The 14,516-nt window shown below is 40.6% G+C and overlaps 1 protein-coding gene across 1 annotated transcript in view; it reads left to right on the top strand.

Moving 5' to 3' along the window:
* LOC126095547 (acetylcholinesterase-like) overlaps window positions 1-14,516 on the top strand; it is a 47,046-nt gene that overhangs the window by 17,082 nt on the left and 15,448 nt on the right. Inside the window, exons 5-7 of the mRNA XM_049910326.1 lie at window positions 6,706-6,926; window positions 9,926-10,091; window positions 12,102-12,280. Coding sequence (XP_049766283.1) covers window positions 6,706-6,926; window positions 9,926-10,091; window positions 12,102-12,280 — 566 coding nt within the window. The remainder of the gene's footprint in view (window positions 1-6,705; window positions 6,927-9,925; window positions 10,092-12,101; window positions 12,281-14,516) is intronic.

Genomic DNA, 14,516 nt, shown 5'->3' with positions numbered 1-14,516 from the left:
TTAGATGTACAGATTAAACAGTAGAGGGGAAAGACTACATCCCTATCTTACGTCCTTTTTAATCCGAGCACTTCGTTCTTACTCCTCCACTCTTTCTACTCCTTCTTGGCTCTTGTACATGTTGTATATTACCGGTCTCTCCCTATAGCTTACATCTATTTTTCTTAGAATTTCGAGTATCTTGTACCATTTTATGTTGTCGAACGCTTTTTCTAGATCCATAAATCCTATGAACGTGTCTTGATTTTTCTTTAATCTTGCTTCCATTATCTTTCACAACATCAGAATTGCCTCTCGGTGCCTTTACCTTTCCGAAAGCTAAACTGATCGTCATCTAACACATCCTCAATTTTCTTTTCCATTCTTCTGTACGTTATTCTTCTCAGAAAATTGGATGCATGAGCTGTTAAGCTGATTATGCGAATAGTTTGCAGTCTTCGGAAATGTGTGGAAGATATTTTTCGGAAACGTGGATGGTATGTCGCCAGATTCATACGTTCTACACACCAACGTGAATACTCGTTTTGTTGCCACTTTCCCCACTGGTGTTAGAAATTCTGATGGAATAATATCTACCCTTTCTGCCTTATTTGCTCTTAAGTCCTCCAAAGCTCTGTTAAATTCTGATTCTAATACTGATTCACCTATGTCTTCTAAATCGACTTTTGTTTCTTCTCCTATGACTTCAGACAAATCTTCCCTCTCATAGAGGCCTTCAGTGTACTATTTCCACCTGTCCGCTCTCTCCTCTGCATTTAACAGTGGAATTCCCATTGCACTCTAATTGTTACCACCCTTGCTTTTAATTTCACCAAAGGTTGTTTTGACTTTCCTATATGTTGAATCAGTCCTTCCGACAATCTTAACTTTTTCGACTTCTCATTTTTCATGCAGGCATTTCTTCTTAGCTTTCCACCACTTCCTATTTGTTTCATTTCTCAACGACTTCTATTTCTTTATTTCTTAATTTTCCTCAACATTTTTGTAATTCCTTCTTTAATCGATCAACTGAAATATTTCTTCTGTTACCCATATTTTCTTCACAGTTTTTAGAGATGTACATTCCTCTTCACCTGTACGGCCTATTGAAATATTCCTTATTTCTGTATCTATAGTCTTAGACAATTTCAAGCATATCTCTTCATTCCTTAGTACTTCCGTATCCAAGTCCTTTCCGTGTTGATTCCCCGTGACTAATCTCTTAAACTTGAGTTTACTCTTCATTACTGATATGTTATGATCTGACTCTATCTGAGTGTCCTGGGACGCCTTACAGTAAAGTATCTGATGTGGGAATCTCTGCCTGACCATGATGACCATTCTTGAACAGATTATTCGCTGTTATTAGCTGAAATTTAATACAGAACTCAGTCTCTCTCCTCTCTTATTCCCTGCCCCAAGCCCATATCCTCCTCTCTCTATCTCATCTTCAGCTTGCGACGTCGGCATGTATACCTGAACTAACGTTGTCGGTGTTGATTTGCTATCGATTTTGATAAAAACAACCCTATCACTGAACTGTTCACAGTAACACACTCCCTGCCATACCTTCCTACTCATAACGAGTCCTACTCCCGTTATACCACTTTCTGCTGCTGGTGACATTGTCCTATACTCATCTGACCGTAAATCCTTGTCTTCATTCCATTTCACTTCACTGATCCACATGTTATCTGGATTGAGCCTTTGCATTTCCCTTTTGAGATTTTTTAGCTTCCCTACCACTTTCAAGCTTCTGACATTCCACTCCCCAGCTCGTACAACGTCGCCTCCCCTTTCGTGGTCCCCTTCCAGAGATCCGAATGGGGTCCAGTCCGGAATCTTTTGCCAATGGAGAGATCATCATGACACTTTTTCAGTTACAGGCCAAATTTCCTGTGCATACACGTTATGTGTCTTTAATGCAGTGGTTTCTATTGTCTTCTGCATGCTCATGCCGTTGATCATTTCTTATTCTTCCACCTTTAGAGGTATTTTCCCACCGCTAGGACACGAGTGTGCTCTGAGCCTCAGTCCACTCCTCCAACCTCTACGACAAGGCCGTTGGTAGAATGAGGGTGACTTACGCCGGAAGTATTCAACAGCCAATTCTGATTATCAAAGAGAATTTAATTGGCGGCGGGTTTCGAACGCAGGACCGAGGACGTTTTGACTGCTAATCAAACATGCTATAGCACTGAGAAACTCGATATCGTTATAAACAACCTACATTAAAATGCGGTCTATGAATGAGAAGCCTTTTGCGATATGTTATCTTCCACGCATAATGTAAATGACGAATTGCCTACTTCCTTCATTCGTTTGTGATGAAATACTAAACTATTGCATTTGAAAGTATGGACTACACATCTGGCCTATTTGACGTTTGTTGTGTGCAGTCTTAATAATGATTTTAATGGTGGACATTGTCCTTTACACAGTTAGTACCAGAGAACAATCTTTCCTATAATAATACACCAATTTCCTCGGTTATGTCCATCACTTTAGTCCCTCTAATACATCCAGATGTGTTGAATAATTTGTAACTCGCTTCTTTAAAGACAAAGGCTCTTTAATTCAGTATGCATTGAATATACCAAAAAGTCTTTAATTTGCAGGCAAACGTCTGAGGTATCAGCAGCAGATGATGGTTTGATGCCACAAATAAGGAGTGTACTGGCTGCCACGCCTCACTCAACACACTCAGCTTCATTTTTAGGAACTCTTTTAGTGTACTTCAGGATTAAACTGTATTTTCTCTCGCAGTCACTCGAATAGACCTCAGGAGTGTTCTTTCATAAAGCATTACCAATCCATTCAACAAATGAACCGCGAATTAAGCTTTACTTGAGCAAACTCTTTGTGATACGTGAGAATTTCGTAAGAGCAGACTTTTTTCCCTTTCTGTTCAAATGGTTCAAATGGCTCTGAGCACTATGGGACTCAACTTCTGAGGTCATTAGCCCCCTAGAACTTAGAACTAGTTAAACCTAACTAACCTAACGACATCACAAACATCCATGCCCGAGGCAGGATTCGAACCTGCGACCGTAGCGGTCTTGCGGTTCCAGACAGCAGCGCCTTTAACCGCACGGCCACTTCGGCCGGCTCCCTTTCTGTTCTAATCATGGATTAACTAAACACTGCCTCACATCTACAAAATCTGAAAAAGATTGCCAGGCATATTCATTTTTTACAATGAATCTCAATAATTCGGTTAACTGCATCTTAGAATATAAAAGCAAAAATTGTGGTTCTGCCTGATATTTTTTTTGAAATAGTAGATTAGTAGCCGTTCAGAACTTTAATGGACACCGTTAATCACTATGACCAACGATCACGGCTAAATGCGCTTATGCTATGAACCCAAAATCATGGTCAGAAGCCGTTAAGTTCGCCATTAGGGACATCTCGTCACTTGGCAAATAAAAAGTTTATCGATTTCTGAGAACTTCTGTAGCGTTTCATTTAAAAGTGAAGTGTATTATCTTTAATCCTACGTTGCGCTGGTATGTCTTCATTAAATGTTTGTAGCGTTTACACTGACAGAAGGAAAAACATTCTGACAAAATATGATTTGACTGAGTACTATAACTATTCATTTTCATATGTCCATCTTGCTACCGATTTTCGTTATATAGTATCCTACTCTTATTTAGGGTTCTGTGCCTCTATCCGTTAAAAATGAAACCCTCGTAGGCTCTCTTTATTGCCAGTGTGTCGATCTGTCCGACTGTTCAGAACCATTTCTCTCAGGAGTGGGTAGACGTATCAGGTCATAATGTATGCTACGTATTAAAGTCTATGGTTTCTTGGCAGTGTAAAACTTTTAAGATTATAAGTCACTTCAATCAAAAGATAGGGTCATTAGATAGGGTCATTTGTGTCACATATTTTGACACTTGAAAACTCACTCATCAAAATCTGCAGGGTAGTTCCCGTTCCCCTAGAAGCATGAAATTTGGCGAGATGCAAGGTTTCACAGTAAAAATAATGGAAAAATCCAAAAATTGTTAATTTGCAATTACGTAACACGAAAACTTTTTTTTCATTTTTCGTACGTCTATCACTTTACCTGTCTGTCTGTCAAGACACCTTTTTCTCTGAATAAATTTTGAGTATCGGATTCAAATTTATGTCACACACTAAGATGCATGGTTCATCGGCGATGTAAACCTTTTAAGCTTCTAAGTCAATGCAGACTATAGATATGGCCGTTAATGTCACATATTTTGTTACTCGAAAATCACTCATTAAATACTTTAGGGTACTTCCCGTTGACGTACAAACATAAAATTTCACAAGAAGCAAGTTTTCACGGTACAAGTAAAGTGAAAAATCTGAAAATTGCTAAACTATAATGATATCACATAAAAATATCTTTTTGCAATGAGAATATACATTGCATTCATCTTCCATCAAAAGCATAACAGACGAACATTGCTCTACACAAATATAAAATGTAAGTTGTAATTTGGTTTAGCAAATAAATAAAAATACTTTGTTAAATGTTTCATATTTGCATACATAAAATTAAGTCCCCTGCTCGCTTCTTTTTGTACGTCTGGTCTAATTCTGAGGAACTACTGTCAAGATTTTGAAACGGTCTTGGAATTCCCAACAGCGATATCTTGTTAGTATCTATATCGAAAACAGGTACAAATCGTTGAGATCCTTGATTCTCAGGATGAATGTACTATACATAAATAAACGTAATTAAGTTTGCAGAGAAGCCTCTGTGCGCAAGTCCTACTCATACTTGGCCAATTTTTTTTTTTAATATCTCTATGCAGTACGGCTTTTTTAAATGATTTTATTGCTTCACTAAGTGTCTAGATTTCTGTTGCTTTCTGTTATTATTACGACGGGCAATTTCCTCGTCAGGAAATAAGTTTGCCCAGACTATTGTGATTTGTACATTCTTACACTACACTCGATTTTCCAATACACGAAAAACTTTAGTTAATCTAATTATTTCAACATCAAAAAAATCCCTGTGGTGAAGTAATTGATGTATGTGGCCCTTATGTTTCTGGCTTTGATGAAGAAACAACTGAATCATGACAATTTTGTATTTGATGGTTGTTTTCAACACTAAAATACGCATTTTCCTTCACAGAAAAATATACCGCCGCTAACTTATTTTCTTCTTGTTTTGGCGCTTGACTGGCTCCTGAAATAAACGACTCAATTGTAGAACTGGTTTCATCGGAAGAGTGCACTCAATGAGAAATAGTGGTAGCTGCGGCCACCCGTTGAAAACGTATCCCGACGCATTTGTCACAAAATCTCGAAACTATTTCGTCATTCACTGCGAAACGTACCTGAGTTACTCTCCCTCTACCTCTCGGTATCCCGCTCCCAACCGCCCTCCCCTCCCCCCCCCCCCCCCCCACCGCCGTAGTTCAGATCTTAGATACGCTCTTCTTTCTTATGAGTCGGTAAAGAGATTTATTGCTTCTGTGACAATTTTCATCTCAGCGATGTTTGCGGTGGACTACTTGTTGCATATAATAATGTATTTACTGCATTCAATACGTTTCCTATTTTCCGTGTTTATAAACTGGAAACTGGTTTAGCTTGAAGTGTAGCGCCCAAAATTTCATGTTATTGCATTATATATACTCCCTTCTAAACACCATATTACATGCCAATAAAAGGGATAGTATTCTCATTATGAAACATCGTATTCGACTGTATAACTAACTGGCCGCTTAATGCACTACAGACGCAGAGTACAACAAAAATGAGCAGGAGTGTGGTGACTGTTAGGGTGTGACAATATTCTCTTGAACGACACCTGTTTAAAAAGATTACAGTATACCATTAAGGAAATCAAAACAGTCATTTCTATAAAATACGAAACGTATTCATTGACATTAAAAGGAAATTCGCAACAACTAATACGAACCAGGTTAAAAGTGTGGACACCATGAATGTACTCGTACGCAGTGTGCAGTCGTAGTGCAGATCATTACTTGGCTGGTGAGTTTCATTTTAGCCATTGACGATTTCCTAAACAACTTCTGGCGAATTCTGGGATGAGTGCTTGCCGTAAGGCCCACATGTCTCTACTTTTAAGTATAGGAGACAAAATTTAATCTACTCTTCCGAAATTGTCCGATCTCGGATATAGTTGTTCCCAAAAGGTTCGTATATATCCTGAAATGAAATGAAATAATAGTACGGCATTGTTGGCCGGGAGGCCCCATGTGGGGAAGAAGTCCGGCCGCCGTATTGCAAGTCCTTTTTAGTTGACGCCACTTCGGCGACTTGCGAATCAATGATGATGAAATATTGATGAAGAACACACAGCACCCAGTCGAGGCAGAGAAAATCCCTGACCCCGCCGGGACTCGAACCCGGGACCCCGTGTGCGGGAAGCGAAAACGCTACCGCAAGACCACGAGCTGCGGACTATCCTGAAATAATAGCCTGACATAAAATTTAATCTTTTACGAATGTTCAATAAATCAGTACAGCGCAGTGGGGTATTACATTCATTCGGCCGCGCGGGATTAGCCGAGCGGTCAGTTATGGACTGTGTGGCTGGTCCCGGCGTAGGTTCGAGTCCTACCTCGGGAGGGTGTTTGTCCTTAGGATAATTTAGGTTAAGCAGTGTGTAAGCTTAGGGACTGATGACCTTAGCATTTAAGACCCATACGATTTCACACACATTAGAACACTCATTCGTTACTCTTTCATTGTGGTGAAATTTCTCTGCAGGTCTCTTCAGTGGGGTGATTATGGAGAGTGGGGTTGCGACGACCCCATGGGGACTGACGGACATACCACGCGAGAGGGCGTATCGGATGGCGGAGGCGCTCGGCTTCCAGGCGCAGGGCGATAACCACACTGACGGCGACGACGCGCGGCTGGCTGCCTTCCTCCGGGCCGCGAACTACTCAGACCTCATCAAAGATGACTCTATCGCGCTCACGGACTTCGTAAGTGAACCATTTTCGAGCGCAAAACATGAGTGTCACTTCAATGATCAAATTACGGTCGAACCATCAGTTCAAAGCATACACGCATTATAATGTGGTAAGCTTCAAAGAATATCATCATGGACACAGAAATGTGTCATACTAGCAAAAAAAAAAAAGTGATTGTAGCGTATCAATATCAGGTGTACAGAGCTTTAATATAATGTTTCACTGAACTTCCCAACAGCCGCCTCTACTTCAGCATGTAACTAAATCCGCATAAATAATTTATTCTCGACTGACACATCTAGAGGACGATCTCCTTCCACTTTTGGCCAGTAGGTTTAGAATCCAAATCGGAAATAATTGTTGCAAAAGATTTTACCGAATGGCTTCACGGAAGCCAAACTCAATGTATCCCATAGCATATTTCTGCCCTCACCAGTATGCATATGTGGTACGGTGAATGTTTCGTGCTGCTATTCGCCTGGATGACCGCGCATAAGGACCCACCATGACCTGGTGTAACAGGAAATACGATTTATTGGACAGGCGACACGTGTCTATTGATTGAAACCTCAGCGATGTTATGCCTAGTGCAGTCATAACTGACGACGTCGTCGGGTCAACACAGGAGCACGTAAGGATCGTGTGATGTGGAGTTCCATGTCCAACAACGGCCTTTGAGCGGTGTGCTCCGAAACACTTGCGCTACACCGGCTTTGTACTCTGTCGCCAGATCTGCCTCAGTTTGCCGCCTGTCCTTGATTACACAGTCGGGGAACCCCCGACCTCTACGTTTTGTGACGGCACGTGGTCGTCCAATAACATAGCGACTGCTCGTTATTTCGCCAGCCTTCAACCACTTTCCATAGGTGGTCAGGTCAGTAGTACGCCAACAGGCGACCAGCTTCGCCGTTTCCGAGATGACTGTCCATTCGTCTCTCTTCCTCTTACATTCTTTCCTTACTGCGACACGGGCCCACAGCACTAGCAGGAGGCACTCAGCCTCGCAGTTGGCAGTGGTCATAATCTTTTGGCTCATCAGTGTATATGAAGTGTTTGACTTCTTCTGTTATTTTAATATTAACTACAAAATTTAGTCCATGTCGCATGCTTTCCTATAAAAACCGTGGTTTTGGTTTTCTGCAGAGAAATTTTAATTCAATTAATGAAAGCTGCCTGTAAAATACTCTCTTTCTACATCTACATCTACGTGATTACTTTGCTATTCACAATAAAGTACCTGGCAGAGGGTTCAATGAACAACCTTCGTGCTGTCTCTCTATCGTTCCACTCTCGAACGGCACGCGGGAAAAACGAGCACTTAAATTTTCCTGTGCGTGCCCTGATTTCTCTTACTTTATCGTGATGATCATTTCTCCCTATGTAGGTGCGTGCCAACAGAATGTTTTCGCAATCGGAGGAGAAAACTGGTGATTGAAATTTCATGAGAAGATCCCGTCGCCACTCCAATTCACTATCAAGTCTGTGACATTATCTCCAATATTTCGCGATAATACAAAACGAGTTGCGCTTCTTTGTACTTTTTCGATGTCATCCGTCAGTCCCACCTCTTTCCTTGAAATGAGTGTAGAGTAGTTAGTGTATAGAAGTATTTTTAATACTGATGTACCGAGCGGGATGGCGCAGTGGTTCGACACTGGACTCGCATTCAGGAGGACGACGGTTCAATCGCGCGTCCGGCCATCCTGATTTAGGTTTTCCGTGATTTCCCTAAATCGCTCCAGGCAAATGGCGGGATGGTTCCTCTGAAAGGGCACGGCCGACTTCCTTCCCAATCCTTCCCTAATCCGATGAGACCGATGACCACGCTGTCTGGTCTCCTTCCCCAAACCAACCAACCAACCAGTACTGATGTATAATTTCCTTGTTTGTTGGGCAAGGTTTGAGAGTTTCCAACTAGATCCTAAACAATGATAAATTTTCGGACACGCTGATATCAGATTTCAGGAGTATCCTTCCCACTTAGGTATATTCGAGTTTTTTTCTTAAAACATTACCGAAGGTTTTGTTGGTATCTAAAAATATTAAGTGTGCTCCTTGGTTAAACTCATATCGTTTTCAGTAACTTGTAAAATTAAAATAGCGTGTCTTTTCCAAAACGCCGTACGTTTAGCAAGAATGCTTTGAAATCTACCACTTATAATTCCGGCTTATAGTTTATAATTTGTATCAAAAAATTTTATTACTCTTAGTTACAGCAAAATGTTGCTTCTTTCGCCTTACGTGTACGGTTGTTATTACTTTACCCTTTTTCCAGCTTTCAGGGATATTCTTTAGCTTCCAACAGTTGCTTCCTCCATATGTAATTAAGTCTGCATTAAATCCATCTGTTCCAGTTGCTTTCCTATTTCTTGTTGCCTTTGTAGCTGCTATCTTTTAATACATCCACTCATTTTATCTTGTCTATTTTCGACACATTATGAAGTTTTATGATTTTTTTCTGACGTTGTTTAACCGAACTGTTTCCCTTCTTGACGTGCCTTATGCTTTACATTTTAAAATCTTATACATGTATAGGCTGAAGAAAGTATTAAATTTGAAAGTTTTGTCAATAGTAAAGGATGGTCGTTAATTTATGTCAGAAACAACAAAGGAACCAAGTAAGAAACCTGTGGCGCACAACATGCAATTTCTTCGACTTAAGACTGCTAAACACCTCTTGACATAACCAGGAAAATCCTGTGAAGCATGACTAGAGAGTCATCTAAGTACTAAACAATAATACTGGCCATTATGAAAAGAGACGCTGTTACTATTGAGACTAGTTTCTTGTAGTAAAACGGTGCTCTAGATCAAGTGTTTGCTTTTACATTGCTTTAGATAGTTTTCTGGCTCAGGTGATATGTTGTATACAGTTATGTTTGCTTTCAGATCGCTTTAGAAAGGTTTCTGGCTCAGGCGATACGTTGAATACAGTTATGCCGAACCGTTCTTAGTTAGACCTAAAAGTAGCTAATATCTCTGGTTTTACTAACATGGCGACCCTCGTACAGGAGAAGCGCTGTCCACTGCCGCTGGCGTTCCTGCCCGTCGTGGAGCCACCGTCGGACTCTGCGGTGATCGTTGAGCATCCAGCGGACGTTCTCAAGGCAGGCAGCTACAACCAGGTGCCCATAATTCTGGGCGTCACTTCTGGAGAGGGGATCATCATACCCTTCTGTAAGTAAAAAGATCTGCGAATTCCCTGGCTTTACTTACTCTGCTTGGATCATATATGACTCACTTGTATTTTTGTAATACTTACAATCCGCATCGAGATCTGTAAAGTACACTGTGGCAGAGGTCTTCTTTTCAACGCCCCGGTATTCTGAGTACGAGTTCTGCGTGTTTCACCACGTTCTGGCTCAAGTATTCGATTCTCGAGAAAGTATGGTCATTGCACACTGCTGAAAACACGTACACTTTAATTCATTTAGCTTCGAGAACATTGGTCGCAGCACGTTCAAATTGCATTAGTTTCCAAAATTGACAGTAGCTCTCGTAAAGTCCCAAAGCCATTAATGACCTGTGTAGGACAATCTCGCGCCTTGCCTTTATTCTCATTCTTAAGGGGAGGTTTACTATCTTTGGCCCGAAAAAAGCATGTTCTTTGAGAATTTTTTTCTCGGGACCTGTTGTAGATATAAATGTCAAACTTAGTCAAAATGTTTATTGATATTTCCTCTTAAAACTGGAATTTCTTCGACCAGAAATGTCGAAGAGCAAAGGCCGTCGGAACGAAACAAAATTTCGATGTAGACCGCCACGCGCGATATGTCGCAGGTCAGCCGGCTCATCTCAAATCAAACTTGTGTTGACGTTAGCGAAGTATACACGATTCGCTAGGAGTTGTACCACGCTTAAGTTATTTGGACCATAGGAAACAAAATGGAAATAAAAATAGGGTTTTTTCCATAGATTTTTCGACTTTGTCGGCCAAGTAAAAATACTTATATTTGATGGATCGGAACAAACGTGGTACAAGTCCTAGACAATTTAGTTAGCTCCGTCAGAAACAAAGAATCATGCCAATCGGTTCACTAGATTTGAAGTTACCATACCAAGAGAGAAAAAAAGTCATTTCGAGAAAAACGCGTTGAAGTATCGACTACATATAAATGCAGTATTATGCAACTTACGTTCAATCTGCTATTCCGGGTCCATAAACTAGTCCTTCCTCTTCCTCACAGAGGGCGTTCTGCTCGATCTGGGCCTTCTTGCGCTGCTCCACAGCCGCTCGTACGGCGAGTGACAAGCGGTTTTCGGCCTCTTGAATCCGATGAATGAATGCTTGGCGAACTGCGTCGAATAGAGTCCCAGGGTCACGTCCATCGTTGTGATGGTCTTCAGAATTGCTGAATATCCTTCGTTGAAGCTGCTCACTGCCAGAAAAGTCGCAATCTCCACAGTCTTCGCACCACAATGCAAATCCTTGGGTGCTAACTTCCAAACACACGTGTTCAAACTTTCATTTGAATCTTGTGTGTTTCCTCCCAAGCACAATAACTCGTCCTCAGAAAGAAAAAAACTGGTGCGTGAAAAAGGCCGATTTCAGGCACGTGCATTTTTTTTTTTTTTTGTTCAATCGCCAATAACAAATATTTCCGTTCCGTATTCGGAAAAACCGTTTCAGGGATGGCTTCTAAACACTTTTATGGATCCAAAAACGCAATTTTCAAAAAATTATTTTTTGAACCAAAAGATAGTAAGCCTCCCCTTAAGGCTGATCACTTCAGCTCTAATGTACGCTCATGTTCAGAAAAAAAAAGAAACCTTGAACGACTAGAGATGTCGGCCTGTGGCTTGAAGGTCAACATCGACATCACGGCGCAACAGCACCTGCCTATAAAATGCACCTGTGGCTCTCAAAAATTGTTCAAATGGCTCTGAGCACTATGAGACTTAACAGCTGTGGTCATCAGTCCCCTAGAACTTAGAACTACTTAAACCTAACTAACCTAAGGACATCACACACATCAAAAGCATCGCAAAGAACCACCAGGCATAAGTGTTAATATGACATTGATAGGTTTGTAACGTAAACCTGTGTAGTAGCAATCACTCTCAGGGGCTAGATTCTGTCCACCACAGACTATAGTACAAGCTACTAAACGTACCTTTTCACAAACGTATAACGCCATAATTAAAGCAAAAGCTGGCTTATGCTGGAGAGTTGTTTGTATATTCCAGTCTCCGGTATGCTAACAGAAGAGGGTATCGCCGACATGAAGGAGAACTTCACGGCCCTGATCGGCTCCCAGCTGCCGCTGCCCACGGAGGAGCAGCGGACCCGTGCGGCGGAGCAGCTGGAGCAGTTCTACTTTGGGGACGAGGGCTACTCTACAGAGGATATGCAAGCTGTTGTTGATGTAAGTCTGGCGTGCCAGTTGAGAAGAGCAAAGGAGTTTGTAACCTCCCCACAAAATTATTCGTATTAGTATATTCTTCATATAACTATTCATCACCATTCATTATCATCTGCAAAAAAGACACTTCATTATTCATTATACATATTACCATTTGCTTCATACAACTATTCATAGTATAGAGTTTCTTATTTCTAGCATATTTCATCACTAAAACTAAGATGTGTAGTTCTGTCTGACAGCCTGCATCAATCGCCTCGTAAACTGAAAGAAACATAATTAGTTAAGACTACTATCATACGATGTGTATAGTATATTATTGTTAATGTTTGTTAATTCTGATCCATTTACTCGTCGTGACAAGATATTGCATTTTCTTTCGTTCATTCCGAAGGTGAAATTCCCATTTCATAGTAATCCACTGTGGTTTGTTTAAGTTATTTCTTTTACACGTTATTGCTTTCTGAAAATGACGAATAAGGATTAATATCTTGCGTTTGAATCATATACTCATTAAATAAAAACTTGTTTCTAGTGATATAATTAAGCATACAGCATAGCATGACAGAAGACGTATTATGTCAAAAACATAGACAGTTTTCAAGTGCAAAAAAAAAAGAAATGTACACAGAGTATCATAATGTAGTAGCAAAAAAATGTAAAAAAAGTCACGATGTTGAGATATCATAAGGAAAAATGTCAAAGTCAACTGGTGTTTGTTATATCTTAAAGATTTCGTAGTGCATACAAACAAATCAGGAAAACAATCATACATACACGAAAAATGGAAAATGTGCACAGTCTGATATATAACGACAAGAAAAGCGACCTGCTAACCTTACCTTGCCGGGCACTTGCCAAGACAAATATGATAATCATCAGTAAGTAATCACATAGGTGGAATTGCATAATTGGTCATCAAATATGTAAGTTTATCTGGAAAAATGTGCACGGTCTGATGTGTAACGACAAGAAAAGCGACCTGCTAACCTTACCTTGCCGGGCACTTGCCAAGAAAAAATATGATAATCATCAGTAAGTGTTCATATAAATATAATTGCATAAAAGGTCATATAAAAAATCAGGAAATGGCATTACAGTGTGATAAATCATAAAGTATGTTCATTCAATAAAGGGTTTAATATTGGAGACATGGTGATTGCCCTTGCTTTTTCTGGTTCTCAAAGTTTCGACGTGTACTACGTTGGGGTGAGGAATGCTGCGAATTCGATATGGACCTGCGTATAGAAGCTCAAATTTACTGCATCTATTCTTTCCTCTGTTGGATAAATAGTATGAACGTACTAATATCTTCTGTCCAATGTGAAAGTCACGGCGTGTACAAACCTGTTTTTGCTGTCTTCTCCGACGCTCTGCGGCACGTTTGATGTTGTTGAGTGCAATGTCAATTATTTCATGGTGGCGTAGTCGACGCGATGTAGGAAAGGATACTAATTCTTTAATTTTGTTAGGTGGTTCAACATTTTTCAATATAACAGTCGGAGATAGCATAGTAGATTCATTTGGTATGGAATTAATTACATCCTGGAATGAGAGTATGTGTGTGTCCCAATCAATATGTCTTTTATGGCAGTATATTCTACACAGTTTGCCAATTTCTTTCATTAGACGTTCACAACGGCTCGAAGAAGCGTGATAGTTGGATATATAGATCGGAGAAGTGTTTCTTGCTCGTAACATACGTGTCCATATAGCAGATCGAAACTGTGGTCCATTGTCGGAAATTACTTTCAATACATGTCCAACATGAAATAGAAAATGTTTTACAAATGCTTTCGAAACAGATTTAGCAGTAGCTTTGCGTAACGGAGTGAAGGTAACAAATTTCGAAGTGAGTTCAACAGCGACAAAAAAAAATGGTTCAAATGGCTCTGAGCACTATGGGACTTAACTTCTGAGGTCATCAGTCCCCTAGAACTTAGAACTACTTAAACCTAACTAACCTAAGGACATCACACACATCCATGCCCGAGGCAGGATTCGAACCTGCGACCGTAGCGGTCGCGCGGTTCCAGACTGTAGCGCCTAGAACCGCTCGGCCACCCCGGCCGGCTCAACAGCGACAAACATGTAGCAAAAACCTCTATTAGATCTGGGAATCGGACCAAAAATGTCTACAGCGGCCATGTGTCTCAATTTAACGGGTACAATTGGATGTAACGGAGGAATATGTGAAGTCGTGTCTTGCTTAGCTTTCTGGCAGATTTTACATGACGCT

This window comes from Schistocerca cancellata, chromosome 8 (genome assembly GCF_023864275.1).
Source record: "Schistocerca cancellata isolate TAMUIC-IGC-003103 chromosome 8, iqSchCanc2.1, whole genome shotgun sequence".
Classification (NCBI taxonomy): domain Eukaryota; kingdom Metazoa; phylum Arthropoda; class Insecta; order Orthoptera; family Acrididae; genus Schistocerca; species Schistocerca cancellata.
The sequence above is the reverse complement of the archived record's forward strand: the minus strand, read 5'-3'. Positions and strand labels throughout refer to the sequence as shown.